Source organism: Electrona antarctica (assembly GCF_951216825.1).
Source record: "Electrona antarctica genome assembly, chromosome: 2".
Classification (NCBI taxonomy): Eukaryota; Metazoa; Chordata; class Actinopteri; order Myctophiformes; family Myctophidae; genus Electrona; species Electrona antarctica.
In genome coordinates this window covers 6,001,065-6,021,064 of record NC_136807.1, presented here as the reverse complement: position 1 = coordinate 6,021,064, position 20,000 = coordinate 6,001,065, and the positions used below count along the sequence as shown (strand labels likewise).

Genomic DNA, 20,000 nt, shown 5'->3' with positions numbered 1-20,000 from the left:
TTTTAATGTGCATGTCTTTTTTAGTTGTTAAGGACACACAGTTAGGGCTATAGTATAGGTTTAGGCATAGTTTTTGTCAGGTTACGGTTAGGGTTAAGGTTAGGTTTTTTTTGTGAGGTTAAAGATGGAGTGCCGTGATTTTTTCCAACCCTAAAACATGATCATCAGGTCTTATTGTTATATAAGGAGGTATAATTTTTTCAAAAAAGTGTACAGTATTTGTTATAATGTTGTTTTTATGTGGGCACTGTGGTTTGCCTGGTGGGTGGTGATGGGTGGTGATCCACCTGAACTGAAGCCGCACCCACAGCTGTAGTTGTATGATAAAGGGGGAGGGATTAGGGGTGGGGCTGATAGTGTGATGTCACTAATATATTACTGTTTATTTTATTGGCCCGTTTGACTGTCAAGGGTTCAGCCTCCAGGAAGAAACCCTAAATACAAAGTTAATACACCATTGCACATAAAAACGACTCCAGGGTGTCTAACGAAGTACTGTCACCTCATAGACACATGAAAAACTGGAAAGTTTAAAGTTAGGTTTAGTCATAGTTTTTTGTGGCGAAAGCATAAGGAAACAGTTGGAACCAGGGAAGAATAACTGCCAATCACATCACAGTGACTACTGGCCAATCACTGCGGGTCTTCGTTACGCGGCGTAGAAAGGAACAACGCGGTCAGAGCAGAGAGATAACACACTCATTAGCTTCAGGCAGTACTACTTCAACCAGTCGATGTCCTACCCGACACCTACCAGTCTAAATGTCTCAATAGAAGAGTAGGAATACCTCCTCCAACCACTGTGGCTCAAGAGGTAGAGCAGGTCGTCCAATGATCCATGGGTCGGCGGTTCGAATCCCGGCTCCTCCTGTCTACATGTCGAAGTGTCCTTGGGCAAGACACTGAACCCCAAATTGCTCCTGATGTGCTGGTTGGTGCCTTGCATGGTTTCCGCCACCATCGGTGTGTAAATGTGTGTGTGAATGGGTGAATGTAATGCACAATCTCTGTAAAGCGCCTTGGATAAAGGCGATATATAAATGCACCATTTACCATTTAGAGGGATAACACACTCATTAGCTTCAGGCAGTACTACTTCAACCAGTCAACCAGTCGATGTCCTACCCCCGACACCTACCAGTCTAAATGTCTCAATGGAAGAGTAGGAACACCTCCTCCAACCACTGCAGATGTACTCGTTGTATTGTAATTATTAACATTCTCTACTATTCAGTTTGGTCATAATGTTTTACTCTGTAAAATAACGCTCCAGATTAGGACCTCAAACGCATGCCTCTCCTCGGGAGCGTCAGTCCAGATTGAATCACCCGACACAGGGGAGGTCATGTTTAACCCATTCTGACCTGAGATCAGATTCTAAAAATGTCTTCTACATCCTGACAGTTTTCTGAAAAAGCTATGTTTCTATGTCAGTGGTTCTTCGATTTTTCAAAAATAGCAGACCTACAAGCTCGTAGCGCGCCACTCGGTGGCGCGCTATGAGCTTGTAGATCTGCTATTTTTCAATAGCTAAAGCATAACATAATGCTAACACCAAAAGGGGTTCCCGCCAAGAATTGGTTAACAGTCTCCAGGACACTGCGGCGCCGTTTATGTCATTATCCGCATGGTGTTAGTGGGAGAGAAACGTCATGTCATTTGATACAATAGGGGGGGAAGCAATGATTGATTCAGCATTTTGTTTTGGGTGGGGGGGGGGACTGAAAAAAAAGAATAGGCCTATAGTCGCTGTAAATGGTGACTGAAGGGAAACATAATATCTGTAGTTATGTAGTTATTATTTAGTCACAAGCTTTTTCTTTTCATTGATAAAATATGTATCAAACCCACAGACGCACTTTCATAAATGGCGATAATTTGTATTTTCGCTACTCTTGCACTGCATGTTTGTACGACGAAGTAGGGCTTCCTTTAACCCATATTGGGGCGGGAACCCCTTTTGGTGTTTTAACTAAGCATTATGTTATACTTTAGCTATTGAAAAATAGCAGATCTACAAGCTCGTAGCGCGCCACAGAGTGGCGCGCTACGAGCTTGTAGGTCTGCTATTTTTTGAAAAATCGTGACACAAATCGCGGCACAAATCTTTGAATATATATTCTTTCGACGTCAGGCCTAAATGGGTTAAGAAAAACGAAACAGAAAAACAATATGGAGATACTAGGTTTCTGCCCGACAGCAGCAGTATCAGTCATTGAACCAGACACTGGTACCTGTCATCACTGGAGGTTTTTTTAAAGACGAGACCCATCTTTTTTCTCATAATAATAACTGCAAAGTGCTCCGCTCCAGTCCCAGGTCTCATTTTTCTGTCACCGTGTGTGAATTGTCTCTGTGGGTTGGGAGAGAGGGACATCAGACGAGAACAAAACAAAAGACAAAACGACATCGTCTGTGCTATCAGGGAAAAGCTGTCCCCCCTGCTGATTATCTCAGCAGGGTTCCTCCTGGACTCAGACACGCCATTAGACGATGTTTGACACTCTCACAAGCAGTGGTGGAAGAAGTACTCGAGTAAAAGCAACAGCAATACCGCAATATAAAGATACTGTTAGTTACAAAGCAAAAGGCTTCCATTCAAAATGTGGCATCGAAATATGCTTAAAGGAGAATTCCATACTAGAAGGCTTTCTTACCTCTATTTGTAGTTGTTATGTCCCCACCAAAGAGGTCCAGGTGTTATTTTGTGCAAAAGTGCATTATTGGCTATTTCCCCTATACCATAAGCCCTCAATGGGGGTTGGGTTTTTGTGCTAATTCGCTTATTTCCATCGAAATAATTAGTCCGCTTGGGATACTATTTACATTATGCAGAGAGTATATATTAAAAAAAAATGCCGCCATCATTTTTGAGTGATGGAAATAAGCGAATTAGCACAACAATTGCACAACAATTAGCACAACACCCCCATAGCCCCATTCAATTCAATGCAATTCAATGCAATTCATTGAGGGCTTATGGTAGAGGAAATAGCCAAAATATCAATATTTCAGAAATTGCAAGCTCGCAAGGTGTCGCAAGAAGATGCTTTGTGAACTTGTAGATTGGCTATTTTTTAATAGCTTAAGTATCAAATAGGGCTTAATTGGTTAATAATTTAATTCTGCAAAGTAACGTGTATAATTGTTGTGAAATGAGCTGTGAAATAATTGCAGTGGATTAAAAAGTACAATATTTGCCTCTGAGATGTAGTGTATTATAGGTTTAACCCATTTTGGGCGGGAACCCCTTTTGGTGTTTCAAGCATTATGTCATGCTTTAGCTATTGAAAAATAGCAGATCTACAAGCTCATAGCGCGCCACCGAGTGGCGCGCTACGAGCTTGTAGGTCTGCTATTTTTGAAAAATCGAAGAACCACTGACATAGAAACATAGCTTTTTCAGAAAACTGTCAGGATGTAGAAGACATTTTTAGAATCTGATCTCAGGTCAAAATGGGTTAAAGTATATTAAAAAAATAGAATCACTCAAAATTGTAATTAACTGCAGTACTTGGGTAAATAAATATATACTTAGTTACTTTCCACCACTGCTCCAAAGCACCACGTCTATTTCTTCCCTATCTTTTTTTTTTGTTGAGAAACTCAATTATTTGGCCGTCACCCATGGGACCTCCGTGATTCTACCCCCTCCCACCACCACCCCAAACTAAAATGCTATTTCTCTGTGTTTTATCTCTTCCAGACAAGCCTCCTCACGTCTTCACGCCAGCCCAGCCTGCAGATGGTAAGTCCTCAGTGAATCTCTTCATGAGCGAGAGCCAGTGTTTTGTGTGGCGAACCGTCTGCAAATAATGACCTCCGGGCCCCCCGGAGCGGCTGCCTTTGAAGTGGGCAGCCGGGGCTCTGCTCTGGGGGGCTGTTGCACATCCACAGCCTGCCTATACGGTGTTGCTGCTGCTGCCTCGCTTCACTATCTGTATACCAGTGTGTTTCCCACAGCCTGTGGGAAACACACAATTTATAATTCTAAAGGTTTTTATGTTAATTTTAATTCATGTAAAAAAAATATCTTTCAATCTTAAAAATTAACAAAAAATATTTCCATTGTGATACCGATAATTAGAATGTATACTCTATGTTGGTTCCATTGATCCAAGCCGGAACTCAGCCGATACGATTGATCATCAAAAGGAAAATGCTCCGGAAAATGTGTGCATCCCCACCCATCTGGCTACTTAACACGGCAGGCCGTCAGATGTGTGGGCTCACTGGGCTGCGAACGCTCTCGCGAGTGGGCCCTGATGCAGAAAGGGTTGGGAACTGCTGTTGCGGCCAGGTTTTGTGTGGCTTGTCTTCGGATGACTTCTTGATTTGATGTGTTTCAAACCACACTGGGCTGTACGACAAATATTGCATATTGCGGTAGGGCATGCATTTCCAACTTGTATGTGTATCTGGTTGTAGAGGGGAAACATGTGAGGGCCAAGGAATGATAGACCTCTGGGGGACACCAGCCAATTAAATCGGGGGTTTAAGTGGTTAATTCCAACGTATCGCAGCTCACAGATCTCAGATGGCTGCTCCAGATAGCTGAGCTTGGCCGTGTTTGGGCCGCTCATGGTCCGTTGATATCCAACCACCATCGATCGTTCCCATGCAGATCTTGACTTGCCCCATTGTTGACTCTACTGTAAGATTATTCTGCAGCTGGGGCATGTCACAGCAAACCCTCATCTCTGTGTGTGTCAAGGATTAACTGCAGCACGAAGGAATCACGGCAGCCTGGTGTATGCGTCTTGTGGTCTGTGTGTTCTTGACAGTATGAGTGGCAGTCTTGTCAAGCGTCACGTCGTTTCATAGTCACTGCGTTCCGAGCGTCTCAAAGAACCGAGTGGATCCGATCACCAGATGCAAAGACCTTGCTCTTCTGTCTTTGCATCTGTGCACTCTGTCCATGTAGTTACAAGATGTTGGAAGATCCTCAGTCCCTCCATGCACCGTTGTGCAGGCTGCAAATGAGCAGTGGTGGAAGAACTACTAGAATGTTTACTTAAGTAAAAGTAGCAACATCACAATATCGTTGCCTGTCGGGAACGAAACCCATTTTTGTCTTTGTTCCCAGTCTGTGCTCAGTGTATTGAGGACGGCAAGGCGAGCGAGGTGAGGTGAGGCTCTGTCAGACCAGGCTGACGGGTGGTGGAAGCGTGTCAGAACTCGAAACTAATTTGTTTCTCTATCCTTTTGTTGGAGGGGAAAAAAACCCAACAACAGAAAATCTCTGCCACCCGTTGAACTCCTCGTCCTCTGTGGGTGAGATGCTTGCGTAAGCTTCTGCTGAGTCTACAAACAGTTGGCAGGGAAAAACAACATGGTTACGGAGTGCAGGCGCTCGTCTGGAGCTCTGTGTACTCGGGAAGGGCAACAAGCCTTGCCTTGATAACTTCAAAACATCCTCCCAGAGGAAAAGTAACTAAGTGCATTTACTCAAGTGTTGTAAGTTAAAGGACAACTTTGGTTTTTATTATTTTTCATTTATTTTTTCATTTGCTGCTTTCTTTCGTTTTAGCGATTTCAGCTATTTTTGACAGGGGGGCGGGGGCATTCCAACAGGTGGCTAAATATGTATTTTTTTACAACAATGTCTTTATTGTTATTTACTATAGTCCTACTAGACTCTAGGAAATTACATCTGACACAACACATCACAGGATCTACTGAATGTCATTCTTGTAGGTCTGCTATTTTTGAAAAATCATAAAAATGCGGCACACATCTTTGGATATATTATTCTTTCAGAGCGAACGTTTTATTTATTTTTTTATTTATAAATGGGATAAGAGCCTAATGCTGGAGGGGGGTGCGTTTACAGCCTATACCTTTGATAATCTGGATGTGAGACATTTTCAGCCGGCAAACCCCTCCAAAAGATGAGGTTGATATTCAAGCCTCTGTTTTGTGAAATCTGTGATGTGAAAAGATTTAATTAAGATTGGACGACTAGTCATAATTAATTCTGCCTCTCTCGGAGTCTTGCTTTAGTCTCGATGAACAAGGCTCCCGTAGAATAAATTACAGGCGCCATTTTTCCCCCCGCGTTTCCCTCAGTGGGAGTGAGAGGGCATGGTTTGGGGCATAGTGATAAAAATGGTAAATGGTGCATTTATATAGCGCCTTTATCCAAGGCGCTTTACATAGATCAATTCACACATTCATACACCGATGGCGGCAGAAACCATGCAAGGCACTAGCCAGCACATCGGGAGCAATTTGGGGTTCAGTGTCTTGCTCAAGGACACTTCGACACTAACTCTGGGGGAGCCCGGGTTCGAACAGGCAACCTTGTGGTTACCATCCAGCCACTCTACCCCTGAGCCACCGCCACCCGGTGCTATAGTTTGCTGAGAGCTGACAGAAGGGGAAAGTTTTCGCCACATCTTAGATTGACGGGGACGTTTTGCCGAGGATGTCAGTGAGCCCGCAAGCACTCTCTGCACACAGCCCCTAAATTCTAGATCAAATCACACTTCAATTGAGATATCTGTTTTGTCTGCTGATGCCAGGTCTCGTTCCCAAAGGGCAGTGGTGGAAGAAGTCAATGTTTGACTTCAGTAATACCACCATATACCATATGTACAGGTCTGTATTCAAAAATGTACTTGAGTAAAAGTACCAAGGTATTGGCATCAACATCCCCATGGCTAAATCCGCGGTTGCCGCAGCTATATATATAATATAAATTAATATAAAATTGTGCTTAATTTAATATATTTTGTAATAATAATAATCAAAATCTGCAAAGTAACGTAGTAACTAAAGCTGTGCAATAATTTGTAGTGGACTAAAAAGTACAATATTTATCTCTGAGTAGGACAGGAGTATAAATTAGATATAAAAGAAAATGAAATACTCAAAGTAAAGAAAAATTCGTTGTACCCAAGTGCAGTACTTGAGTAATTAAAATGTGGTACTTTTCCACTACTGTTGAGGGGGGACTGTTGTGGTGAAAAGGTAGCAAATTGAAGAATCGAGTACGATCAGCGCCTCTGATTGCCATGATTGTGTGAGAAGACGGCTATGGACCGATTCCGTAACGGGTCTCATGGTCGCAGCCTACGTATTTCCTGTAGGCGGTTTCCTGGCACCAAGCTTCTACTACAGTGAATGGAAAAGTGACTGATGTTAGTCTGCCTCAAACGTTACTCTTTTACCTGCTTTTTACTAACACTAACATTACAAAGATGCCCAGAACATTGGGATGAACCTGTGTAGTTTATGGCTGCTACCTCCAACAGTAGTGGCAACATAAAAAACGGAATGTCAAAATATCTACCGTGGTGGCTGAGACCAGAGCCATATAGTAATGGTTGAGACAAAGCAGTGAAAGGTCCTGAAAGATACATAACGTCAGTCTTACCCAATACCCAATCTTTCTGTTTTAGGAACACAAGGCTGCTGTACTTTATACCTCATACTTTAATGCTTACGGAATCGGTCCATAATCGTGGGAGGCAGGCGACCTCAGCAGCATCCCCAGACCCCAGCGGGGTTTCCAGACCCCAGCGGGGTTTCCAGACCCCAGCGGGGTTTCTCCTCTCTTTGGGTTGCCAGTCTGTCTCAGATCATGTCATGACAAACCTCCAGTCGCCGGCGGTTATGGAACGTTTGTCTGATATATAATACATCACCGGAAACGCTCTCACCTGCTCCTCATGAATGACTGACACGTTGTGACAAGCGTGACACAGAAGTGTCAAAGTGCTGAACTCACATGTGGCCCTTATTCACTTACATCTATAGTATCTGAACAGAGCACTATTATATTAGAGCTACAATCTGGATATTATATTCTAATGACTAAAACATATTAGAGCTACAATCTGGATATTATATTCTAATGACTAAAACATATTAGAGCTACAATCTGGATATTATATTCTAATGACTAAAACATATTAGAGCTACAATCTGGATATTATATTCTAATGACTAAAACATGATTGTATTGGTCTTGTATTGTAGAGCAGGTATAAACAGCACATCTGCAGAGGTTGGAGGTGGTCTCCCTACTCTTCCATTAAAGGTGTTGGGTAGGACACTGACTGGTTGTCAATGCCAAGTTAATTGAAGCAGACAGAGCACGTATTGTAGTTTGGACATTTTTAGTATTTTCTCTCTCCACTGGGAAGGAACACAACTGTCATAAAACTTGACAATCGTAACTTTTAATGTTCTCTGTAATAATGTTTCTTTGACATTCACTTAACAAGCCGTTCCTAAACTGTTTGCACAAACACCATTTTACTTGGACAAGGGATGCTGACAGCTGAATGCTAGAAGGGACTGTACATTAATCCATTTTGGGCGGGAACCCCTTTTGGTGTTAGCATCACGTTATGCTTTAGCTTTTGAAAAATAGCAGATCTACAAGCTCATAGCGCGCCACCGAGTGGCGCGCTATGAGCTTGTAGGTCTGCTATTTTTGAAAAATCCGAAGAACCACTGACATAGAAACATAGCTTTTTCAGAAAAGTGTCAGGATGTAGAAGACATTTTTAGAATCTGATCTCGGGTCAAAACGGGTTAATCAAACATTGTTTGGCGACTCCGTTTCCAAAGTCCAATATGCTCTACTGTACTGTCGAGTATTGCATTATAATCCCTCCAAGCTGCAAATTGTGCTTGGTTGGTGCGTTCGTTGGCTATATGGCCAAAACAACACAACTGTCTTATTATCAGGAGAAGACAGGCAGTAATGCGTAGTGCGTCCTGAGCTGAGTGACTGCTACTTTGAGCCTTCAAAGAGAGCGCCTAATTAAAGGCTGCTTTGTGACTTTGTCACTTCTTCTTCTTCTTTTTTTTTAAACTTGTGATTAGAGGCCCATGGTTGGGCGGGATCCGTCAGCTAATTGTGGGTGGTGCATGCATGCCGTAAATATCATCTAAGCCTTTATGCAAGTGTTTTGCGGTGGAACGTGCGTTTGCGACGTCGCCCCGAAGGTTCTCCCATCTTGCTCGACGTCGATCACAAATCACTCAATCCTGCTTCCATGAGAAGTATAACTCTCCCACATGAACTCATCAAGAGGTTCAGAGACAGCTTGGCTGTTTAAAAATGCAGATTTCTCGCCTGTGATTTCCAGTAATTAACCCATTTTGGCCTGACGTCTACATTTAAAAAAATGTCTTTTTAAAATGTATTTTTTTCTGAAAAACCTCATGTTTTTATATCAGTGTTTCTCAATATTTCATGACAAGGACCCCCAAAAATTATATGTAATTGGCTGCCGACCCCCATCTGAAAATATGTTGTTCCATGGACCCCCCCCAGAAGCAAATATTTGAGTTAAAAACATTGGCTCTGAAAGAATATATTTTGCACTACATTTTCACGATTTTTCAAAAATAGCATATCTACAAGCTCGACGCGCTATGAGCTTGTAGATCTGCTATTTTTCAATAGCTAAAGCATAACATAATGCTAACACCAAAAGGTGTTCCCGCCCAAAATGGGTTAAGAATCCGGGAGCAGAGCGTCCTTGGCGCCGAGGACAAGTTCAGTGAAACAAGAGCCCCCCCACCACTGCTCTTTGGAACAGATTTGACTAATAATGGCGGAGCTATATTAGCCCCTTGGCGCCCCAGCATCTTATAAACAGACCACTCCCCTCCCTCCCTTCCACCTCACCACTGCCATACATCTCCGAGACAGGGGCACGCTGTCGTATTTGGGCCATCTCTAATTGTTCCACTAATCTGCCCGCCGCTAAATGACCCGGAGAAACTCTGTCCCCTTGGGCAGGCTTAGCCCGCTTATTGGAGACTGGAGACTTTTATGTTTTGCTTGGCACATAAAAAAAAAAACCCACACGCACACAGGCTGCTGATGGAAAGCCTACAGAACTATTGAAAATGTAATTAAGGTCCAGCAGTAGCTTTTAAACGGTTGACTAGTGCAGAAACAAACTGCGCCTTCAGACAGCCAAAACTTCCATACATTGGAAATGAGCACTTCGATCGATAAGCGTGGCGCGCTCTCTCTCTCTCTCTCTCTCTCTCTCTCTTTCGGAGACGGGAAACCTCAAAGAAAGACAAAAATGAGCTGCCTCACTGACTTGCCTACCATTTCTCATTTTCCCCCGGGAGAGCAGCGGGCGGGCGGCTCTGTGTTCCGGTGTTTGTTTGGAAAACAGGCCAATGGAGACCTCTCCCCTTCTCTCTCTTTAGAACCATTTGTCAGAGCAATTTCATCTGTCGTTGCTAGTCCAATCACGCTCAATTACTGGCTGAAGCCGACCGCGGCGGCGGCCATTTCACAAGGACACATACTGACTTTGCCACCCAGTCATTTTTATCATAAAGCCATCTAATTTAATAATAATAATAATAATAAAAAAGGGAAGCAAAGAATCTTTTCACAAACAGCTTTTGCAAACAAGCTGGCCTATGGGGCGAGTGATTGAGCAATTATCAGGAACACATTCAGCAAAGCCCCCGGTGGGACTTTCTGTTCCCGGCATCGTTCAGCCCGGCTGGCTGTGAGACCATTAGAAGTATTCTTTACTGCTATGTCTCTCTCTCTCTCTCTCTCTCTCTCTCTCTCTCTCTCTCTCTCTCTCTCTCTCTCTCTCTCTCTCTCTCTCTCTCTCTCTCACATACTCCAAACTTCAGAGCTGGTAAGAGTTCATCCCTGCCTGTCTGGCAGCATGAAACAACACACCCAACACTATCAAACGCTACCTCACCACCACGGCTCCCACTGATGAATATTCATCATAACAGTCTGAAAACCAGCTGTTTCTCTCCAATTAAAGCTCCTTGAGATCTGTTTTGCCAATAAGTTGTTGCCTTTTTTTGTTGTTAAATGAATGACCCAGTAGGCTATTAAAAAAATGTGAAAAACAAGCATAAATAAATGAAAGGTATGCAAAAATACTGAGATTGGCTGCTAACACACAGACAGAGGCCAGGGAGGAGAGCTTGTACAGTACAGTACAGTACAGTACAGTACAGTACAGTACAGTACAGTACAGTACAGTACAGTACAGTACAGTACAGTACAGTACAGTACAGCACCACTCACTTCAGTCGGGTCTGATTTCTTTGTATTATGTTGCGGCGAGTTGTTGGCTTGTAGAGGCTATTTTTGGCGAGCGTTCCCCCACAGAATAGAGATGCTGGGATTCAAGCAAGCAGAGATGAGGTTCCTGCCCACCAGCGTGGAGACTGGAGGAGTTCAACACCTCCATGGTGTCTGTCTGCCTGCCGCTCTAACCCATTCTGGGCGGGAACCCCTTTTGGTGTTTTAAACATTATGTTATAATTTAGCTATTGAAAAATAGCAGATCTACAAGCTCGTAGCGCGCCACCGAGTGGCGCGCTACGAGCTTGTAGGTCTGCTATTTTAGAAAAATCGTGAAATAGTGGCACGAATCTTTGAATATATATTCTTTCAGAGCGAACGTTTTTAACTCAAATCTTTGCTTCTGGGGGCGGTCCCTGGAACAATATATTTTCAGATGGGGGTCGGCGGCCAATTACATATATTTTTGGGTGTCCTTGACATGAAAATGTTTGAGAACCACTGACATAGAAACATGGGTTTTTCAGAAAACTGTCAGGATATAGAAGACATTTGTAGAATCAGGTCAAAATGGGCTAATAGACTGGAACTGTAGTCCCAGGTGGCGAGGTGGCAACTCTGCAGCCCAGTCAATCACATGAAGCTCTGGCACACAGGCAGGCAGTGGGTATCCTGGAAACCTGCACCTGCATTTTGACCTGAGATCAGATTCTAAAAATGTCTTCTACATCCTGTCAGTTTTCTGAAAAAGCTATGTTTCTATGTCAGTGGTTCATAGCAGACCTACAAGCTCGTAGCGCGCCACTTGGTGGCGCGCTACGAGCTTGGAAAGATTTAAATTAAAAATGTTCGCTGTGAAAGAATGTATATGGCAGATATACAAACTCGTAGCGCGGCACTCGGTGCTGCACTATGAGCTTGTATATCTGCTATTTTTCAACAGCTAAAGTTTAAAAGTATAGGGTTAAAGTGGTTAAAAGCTAAGGTGACACAGATGCGTTCCAGGTCTTAATGGGTTAATTAATGCCATGTTTGCATTTTGGTCATAGTTGAACACGAACCCCTTCAAATCACAGAACTCAATACAGCACCAATTATAATGAATACTGCTTTATAGCACATGTCGATCGTTTCGAATGCGCGCTTCATTTTTACAGTACAGTACATAGACGATTAATGTATAAGCAATAATTGTTCTCACCCCGCTGATGAAATAACACCTTTGACAGCTGGAACTCAATCCTGGAAAGTTTCTAGCCTCGACTCCATTTTCTCGCCTCATTAGACAAAATAAATCAGCACCAAACTTTGTGCTAGCGTCGATGTTTTCTTTTACCCTTCACTGCGATGGAGGGAGGAAGAGGCGAGGCGATGAAAAAAACAACGCAGCGCGTCTGTCTACTGAAATGCAACGTATGGAGTGACATGAGGGGGTGTTGTTGTTACTCAGTGTCTCGTATCAGAGGCCCTTAAACCATTTTGGGCGGGAAGCCCTTCTGGTGTTTTAAAGCATTATGTTATACTTTAGCTATTGAAAAATAGCAGATCTCATAGAGTGAACTTGTAGGTCTGCTATTTTTGAAAAATCGTGAAAATGTGGCACAAATCTTTGAATATATATTCTTTCAGAGCGAAAGTTTTTAACTCAAATCTTTGCTTCTGAGGGGGTTCCTGGAACAACATATTTTCAGATGCTGGGGGTCGGCGGCCAATTACTTATTACATATTTTTGGGGGTCCATGACATGACATTTTTTGAGAACGACTGACAAAGAAACATGAGTTTTTCAGAAAACTGTCAGGATTTAGAAGAATCGTTCCCAGGTCAAAATGGGTTAAACCATTTACACGCTATATTGTTCGTTATGACAAAACAGCAATAATAGCCCATCTACAAACTCACAACGCGTCACATGGCAACATTCAGTCTGCTTCCACATCGACTGTTTGCACTATTTTCAAACTTTTTTGAAGATTTTGAATTTCTGGTGAAAATGTGCATCTTCTGTAATTGTCTTTGCTCTGTGTTTGCTCTCTACTAGTGCGCTGGTTCTCAGCAGTCCAAATTACAACACGTTACAATTACGTCTATAATACGCAACTCTGAGAGTGGTACAAATGGAACCAAATGGACCCATAACTTAACCCATTTAGGCCTGACGTCGAAATAAAAAAAAATGTTCGCTCTGAAAAAATATATACCTATTCAAAGATTTTTCAAAAATAGCAGACCTACAAGCTCGTAGCGCGCCACTCGGTGGCGCGCTATGAGCTTGTAGATCTGCTATTTTTCAATAGCTAAAGCATAGCATAATGCTAACACCAAAAGGGGTTCCCGCCCAAAATGGGTTAAGGGTCCAATTGGTTCCATTAAATTAGCGCCAGCGATAAAAAGGTTGGAATGGGGTTAATGAATGCTCTGCTCTCGGCCACTATGGAAGCAGCTCAAGAGTCGCTCACATCTTCAACTCCCTGTCACGTACATTAGGGTCAATTAGCATCATGTGCGAGTGGACTAACGTGGCTGTAAGTAAATGAGCTCTCGTCTCGTGTTATGTCCTTTGCGTGCTCCACGCAGCCACTGGCTCCATTCCGGTTGTCATTCATTTCATTTCTCTCATTAACGCCAACCATCGAGTTATTTAAGCCATTTTGAGCGGGAACCCCTCTTGGTGTTTATAGCGTTATATCATACTTTAGCTATTGAAAAATAGCAGATCTACAAGTTCATAGCGCGGCACTCGGTGCCGCGCTATGAGCTTGTCTGCTATTGAGCTTGGTCTGCTATTTTTTCGAAAAATCGTGAAAATGTGGCGCAAATCATTGAATATATATATTCTTTCAGATCGAACGTTTTTAACTCAAATATTTGCTTCTGGGGGGGGGGGGCCCTGGAACAACATATTTTCAGATGGGGGTCTGCGTGCCAAATACAGATAATTCTGGGGGTCCTTGACATGAAAAACGTTGAGCAGAATGAGCACCACTGACATAGAAACATAGGGTTTTTCAGAAAACTGTCAGGATTTAGAAGACATTTTTTAAAGAATCGTCCTCAGGCCTCAATGGGTTAAAACAAGGGCGCTCGGCGTTCTGCTCGACGCCCCGTGATGATGGGCAGGCGCTAATTCAATTGTCGAGGTGGTGATGTTTGGAGAAAACTAGCAGCGTTTAGAAATGTGTGACCGGCGTCGGGGTCGCTAATGAAGGGGAACGCGGGCGAAACGTGTCTGAGAAACAATATGGTGTTGTTGTGATAGGCTCTCCTTGTCCTAGTGAGTCACGGTCTAACAGTCTATAGGCTCTCCTTGTCCTAGTGAGTCACGGTCTAACAGTCTATAGGCTCTCCTTCTCCTAGTGAGTCACAGTCTAACAGTCTATAGGCTCTCCTTCTCCTAGTGAGTCACAGTCTAACAGTCTATAGGCTCTCCTTCTCCTAGTGAGTCACAGTCTAACAGTCTATAGGCTCTCCTTCTCCTAGTGAGTCACAGTCTAACAGTCTATGATAGGCTCTCCTTCTCCTAGTGAGTCACAGTCTAACAGTCTATGATAGGCTCTCCTTCTCCTAGTGAGTCACAGTCTAACAGTCTATAGGCTCTCCTTCTCCTAGTGAGTCACCGTCTAACAGTCTATAGGCTCTCCTTCTCCTAGTGAGTCACAGTCTAACAGTCTATAGGCTCTCCTTCTCCTAGTGAGTCACAGTCTAACAGTCTATAGGCTCTCCTTCTCCTAGTGAGTCACAGTCTAACAGTCTATAGGCTCTCCTTCTCCTAGTGAGTCACAGTCTAACAGTCTATAGGCTCTCCTTCTCCTAGTGAGTCACAGTCCAACAGTCTATAGGCTCTCCTTCTCCTAGTGAGTCACAGTCTAACAGTCTATAGGCTCACCTTCTCCTAGTGAGTCACAGTCTAACAGTCTATAGGCTCTCCTTCTCCTAGTGAGTCACAGTCTAACAGTCTATAGGCTCTCCTTCTCCTAGTGAGTCACAGTCTAACAGTCTATAGGCTCTCCTTCTCCTAGTGGAGTCACAGTCTAACAGTCTATAGGCTCTCCTTCTCCTAGTGAGTCACAGTCTAACAGTCTATAGGCTCTCCTTCTCCTAGTGAGTCACAGTCTAACAGTCTATAGGCTCTCCTTCTCCTAGTGAGTCACAGTCTAACAGTCTATAGGCTCTCCTTCTCCTAGTGAGTCACAGTCTAACAGTCTATAGGCTCTCCTTCTCCTAGTGAGTCACAGTCTAACAGTCTATGAGGCTCTCCTTCTCCTAGTGAGTCACAGTCCTAACAGTCTATAGGCTCTCCTTCTCCTAGTGAGTCACAGTCTAACAGTCTATAGGCTCTCCTTCTCCTAGTGAGTCACAGTCTAACAGTCTATAGGCTCTCCTTCTCCTAGTGAGTCACAGTCTAACAGTCTATAGGCTCTCCTTCTCCTAGTGAGTCACAGTCTAACAGTCTATAGGCTCTCCTTCTCCTAGTGAGTCACAGTCTAACAGTCTATAGGCTCTCCTTCTCCTAGTGAGTCACAGTCTAACAGTCTATAGGCTCTCCTTCTCCTAGTGAGTCACAGTCTAACAGTCTATAGGCTCTCCTTCTCCTAGTGAGTCACAGTCTAACAGTCGACACACAGTCAACGCTCTTCCTGTAGAGAGGATGGGATTTAATGAAGCTATGAGTGTTGCTGTGTGTGTGTGTGTGTGTGTGTGTGTGTGTGTGTGTGTGTGTGTGTGTGTGTGTGTGTGTGTGTGTGTGTGTGTGTGTGTGTGTGTGTGTGTGGTGTGTGTGTGTGTGTTCCACGTAGCACAGGTTGCTATGGGAAGCTGGCTGTCTCCTTGGTGGCTGCCATTTCTCTCTCCTCTCTCTCATTCTGTATCTCTCTCTCTCTCTCTCTCTCCTCTCTCTCTCTCTCTCTCTCTCTCTCTCTCTCTCTCTCTCTCTCTCTCTCTCTCTCTCTCTCTCTCTCTCTCTCTCTATCTCTCCCTGTATCAGTTCAATTCAAAGGGGCTGTATTGCCTTGAGAAAACATACGTCCACGTTGCCAAAGCAAAAGTGGAGCAAAACAGTCTAAACTAAATAATTAAAAGGGAATAAAAAAATATGTAAACAGAGCTGTGGATGTAGAATGATGATAGAGAGGATAGAACTTTGGAAAACTGACTTACAAAACATTAAGAATTGTGCATTTGCTGTTAGAAATATATATATATATATATATACTGTAAATGCACAAGTTAGCTTGGGATGTACTTTTGATATGTGTGTCCTCCTTGAAACATTGCAACATTACAACTTTTGTTTTGCCTCAGTCAGCCACTGTTTTACAGGTTGTAGAGACGCACGCACGCACGCACGCACGCACGCACGCACGCACGCACGCACGCACACGCACGCACGCACGCACACACATCTGATTAGCAGGCTCGTGCATCTGTGTTTGTGCGCACAATCGAGCCTCAGATCATGGGCGAGGACAGGAATGAAATAAACAGGAGAGGGAAGAAGAGGAGCAGAAGGATTACAGCTGAGGGACAGAGAGCAGAGACATCACGTCTGTATGGATGATGGAGTACAGGAGAACTATCCACCCACACCGCTGTAATCCCCCCCCGAAACACAGCCTGACCCTGACACACACACACACACACACACACACACACACACACACACACGTTTGTATTATACCTGTGAGGACATCTCAACGAAGTCCCCACAGGTAACCTACCGTAGAATGTAAGAAATAGACATCGTATGGAGGACAATTGGAGGGACATGGTCCTCCTCACTCCTCACCGGAGAAAGGCTTGTTTTGTGGTTAAAAGAGATCTTGGGGAATTAGTCTTACAATTAGGAAACTATTCAGGTTGGGGATAGGATTAGGATTATAGAGGTTTAGGTTTAGGGGTCAGGGTTGTATTCATGCCTTTAAAAAAAAAAAAAAACTTCACGCACCAACTAGCAGATCTGGAAGCTTGTAATAATAATAATATTATCTCAGACTTATAAAGCGCTTTTCTGAGTACCCAAAGACGCTTGTCCTAAACTTCCCTTGCAAGTATAGCCGTGCACGCATGTGTGCGTGTTTTTGTTTGTGTACGAGTGTCCTCATTATACACGTCTACAAGTGTATTGTGTGTATGCAGTGTGTCAGTGTTGTGTGTATTGTGTGTATTGTGTGTATTGTGTGTATTGTGTGTATCCAGTGTAGTGTGTATTGTGTGTATTGTGTGTATGTAGTGTGTATGTGTGTATGTGTCAGGATCCTCTGCAGTAGAGTCACAGTGTTGGACCAGCAGGCTCATGAATAATTCTGGACTCATTAGGAGATCTCCTTCTGCCATGGAACAGGAAGCTGCATCCATCCCTGACAAGAACATACTCACCCTCCCCCCCATATCCCTGTACGCACATATACAGTATACGCACATATATATACATATTATATATGTCAATCAAATGTGTCGACTGATTTCCAATAGCTAATCGTGACAGTGGGACAAATAATCAATATTGCGACAATCATCGCACTTCCTCTCGCAACATATAACGGATACACCAGCGCCAAGTATTGATATTTATTGCAACACACGCACGCACGCACGGCACGCACGCACGCACGCACGCACGCACGCACGCACGCACGCACGCACGCACATACACACACACACACACACACACACACACACACACACACACACACACACACACGTAGGCTACATTATTATATGTTTCCATTAGTTTAAACTGCTACACTTGACATCTCTGACAGCCACCAAGCCAGGTAGTGCTCATACAGGAATCTGTGTGTGTGTGTGTGTGTGTATGTGTGTGTGTGCGTGTGCGTGCACGTGTGCATGTATGTGCGTGTGCCCTGAATTCACGTGCTCTGCTCTGCTCTGCTGGACACAATTACCACACACAGCCTCTCAGCCGACCAACATGTCACTGACACCATTAACGCCCCACTGGGCCTTGTCAACACATCCGCACGATGCACGCACGCCAACGTTGCGCACCGCCACGCACGCACAATCACACACCATACACAGGGACAGCTGTCAGCGATACAGCCACTGACACAGAGACCTCGCGCAGAGTTACAGTTACACAGACAGTCACACATGGAGGGGAGATTTGATCAAGTCATTGTCTGTGGTCCGTGCAAAGCAGTGTGTGGCTCGTCTCTGTTCCGCTAACGCTAGCCTGGAATGCATCGCACGCTGATTACAACAGTCCCACTGAGCTGTAATGAGCTTTATAACGGCAAAGAGAGAGAGAGAGAGAGAGAGAGGGAGAGAGGGAGGGAGAGAGGGAGGGAGAGAGGGAGGGAGAGAGAGGGAGAGGGGGAGGGAGGGGAGGAGGGAGGGAGGGAGGGGGAGGGAGGGGGAGAGGGAGAGAGGGAAGGGAGAGTGAGAGGGAGAGAGAGAGAGGGAGAGGGAGAGGGAGAGAGAGGAAGAGAGATGAAGTGAAAATTGGGAGAAAAGAAACAGCAGAGACAGAGAGAGAGAACCCCAACAAGCCCAGCAAAGACAAAAAGAGAGAGAGAGAGACAGAGAGAGAGAGAGAGAGAGAGAGAGAAAGAAGTCTTTACAAGAAAATCAAGAGCTTTTCAGCCATAATAGGAAGAGCGAGGAAGGCAGAGGTTTATTTGTGCCTGCAGGTGGGTTGGTTTGTGCATCAGTTGTTATTGTTTTGTGCCGGTTCCTATCTCCACCACCACCACCACCACTACCACCTCCCACCTTCCACATTCAGCATTCACCCGCCTCCCCGCTCATCCAACCACCACCACCACCACCACCACCACCACCTCCCACCTTCAGCATTCAGCATTCACCCGCCTCCCCGCTCATCCAACCACCACCACCACCACCACCACCACCACCACCTCCCACCTTCAGCATTCATCCGCTGCCCTCCTCAGCCACCACCACCACCACCACTACACCTCCCACCTTCCACCTTCCGGCCTGGACTTTTTTTATTTTCTCATAACGATGCAAGCGTTGGCGCGAAAACAACATATCGAGGCTGTTTAGCATGCCGGGAAGCCCCCCTCGACACCTCGCTCACTACTGCATTTACATAATGAGGGAGAGGGAGGAAAAGGCGTGTAGGGGCATGTTCGTAGGGATTCTGAACAGTTCCTCCGGTTTGTTCCGGTGAAGAACAGACAGCCTCCGAGGGGGGATACGATGGTTGCTGGTGGTGGAAGCGCTACTACACTAGTGTGTGTGTGTGTGTGTGTGTGTGTGTGTGTGTGTGTGTGTGTGTGTGTGTGTGTGTGTGTGTGTGTGTGTGTGTGTGTGTGTGTGTGTGTGTGTGTGTGTGTGTGTGTGTGTGTGTGTGTGTGTGTGTGTGTGTGCTAGTGTGTTGTTAACTGCTTTCAACCTGTCTGGGGCATCTTATTAGCGAAATGTTTCAAATAATGTTTCAAAATGTATCAACATTTAAAAAAAAAAAAAAACCTGAAAAGACAATCAGAAGAAAAAGTTATTTTTTTTTCTATTTCAAAGAATGGAATATTTTCCATGCAGAATCACTGCATTTGAGCTTGTAGATTGTTAGTTTCCATGTGCTGTAGGACTTATCTGGTTATCTACGCTTAGCCACTTCAACACTGACGTCCTAAACACATACAGTAGGCGAACATTCGCCCCAAAATAGCCGATCTGCAAGCTCTTATCGTATCATTCACATTGTGACCCGACTGACCACGCTGAGCTTTGCAGATTGGCTATTTTTGATGAAGAGATTTGGCGTAGAGGGGGATAAAGGAGAGGATCTAGTACAGACCCCTGGGAGACGCTGGTCGATGAAGTACACTATGCTGTACTGTAGGGTTTAACCCATTCTGACCTGAGATCAGATTCTATAAATGTCTTCTACATCCTGACAGTTTTCTGAAAAAGCTATGTTTCTATGTCAGTGGTTCTTCGATTTAAAAAAAATAGCAGACCTACA

The 20,000-nt window shown here is 44.3% G+C and overlaps 1 protein-coding gene across 1 annotated transcript in view; it reads left to right on the top strand.

Moving 5' to 3' along the window:
• The window catches only part of agrn (agrin), a gene marked incomplete at its 3' end in the record, with an annotated part of 389,991 nt that overhangs the window by 183,792 nt on the left and 186,199 nt on the right, over nt 1–20,000 (top strand). Inside the window, exon 3 of the mRNA XM_079493547.1 lies at nt 3,707–3,748. Within this exon, the coding sequence (XP_079349673.1) occupies nt 3,707–3,748 (42 nt within the window). The remainder of the gene's footprint in view (nt 1–3,706; nt 3,749–20,000) is intronic.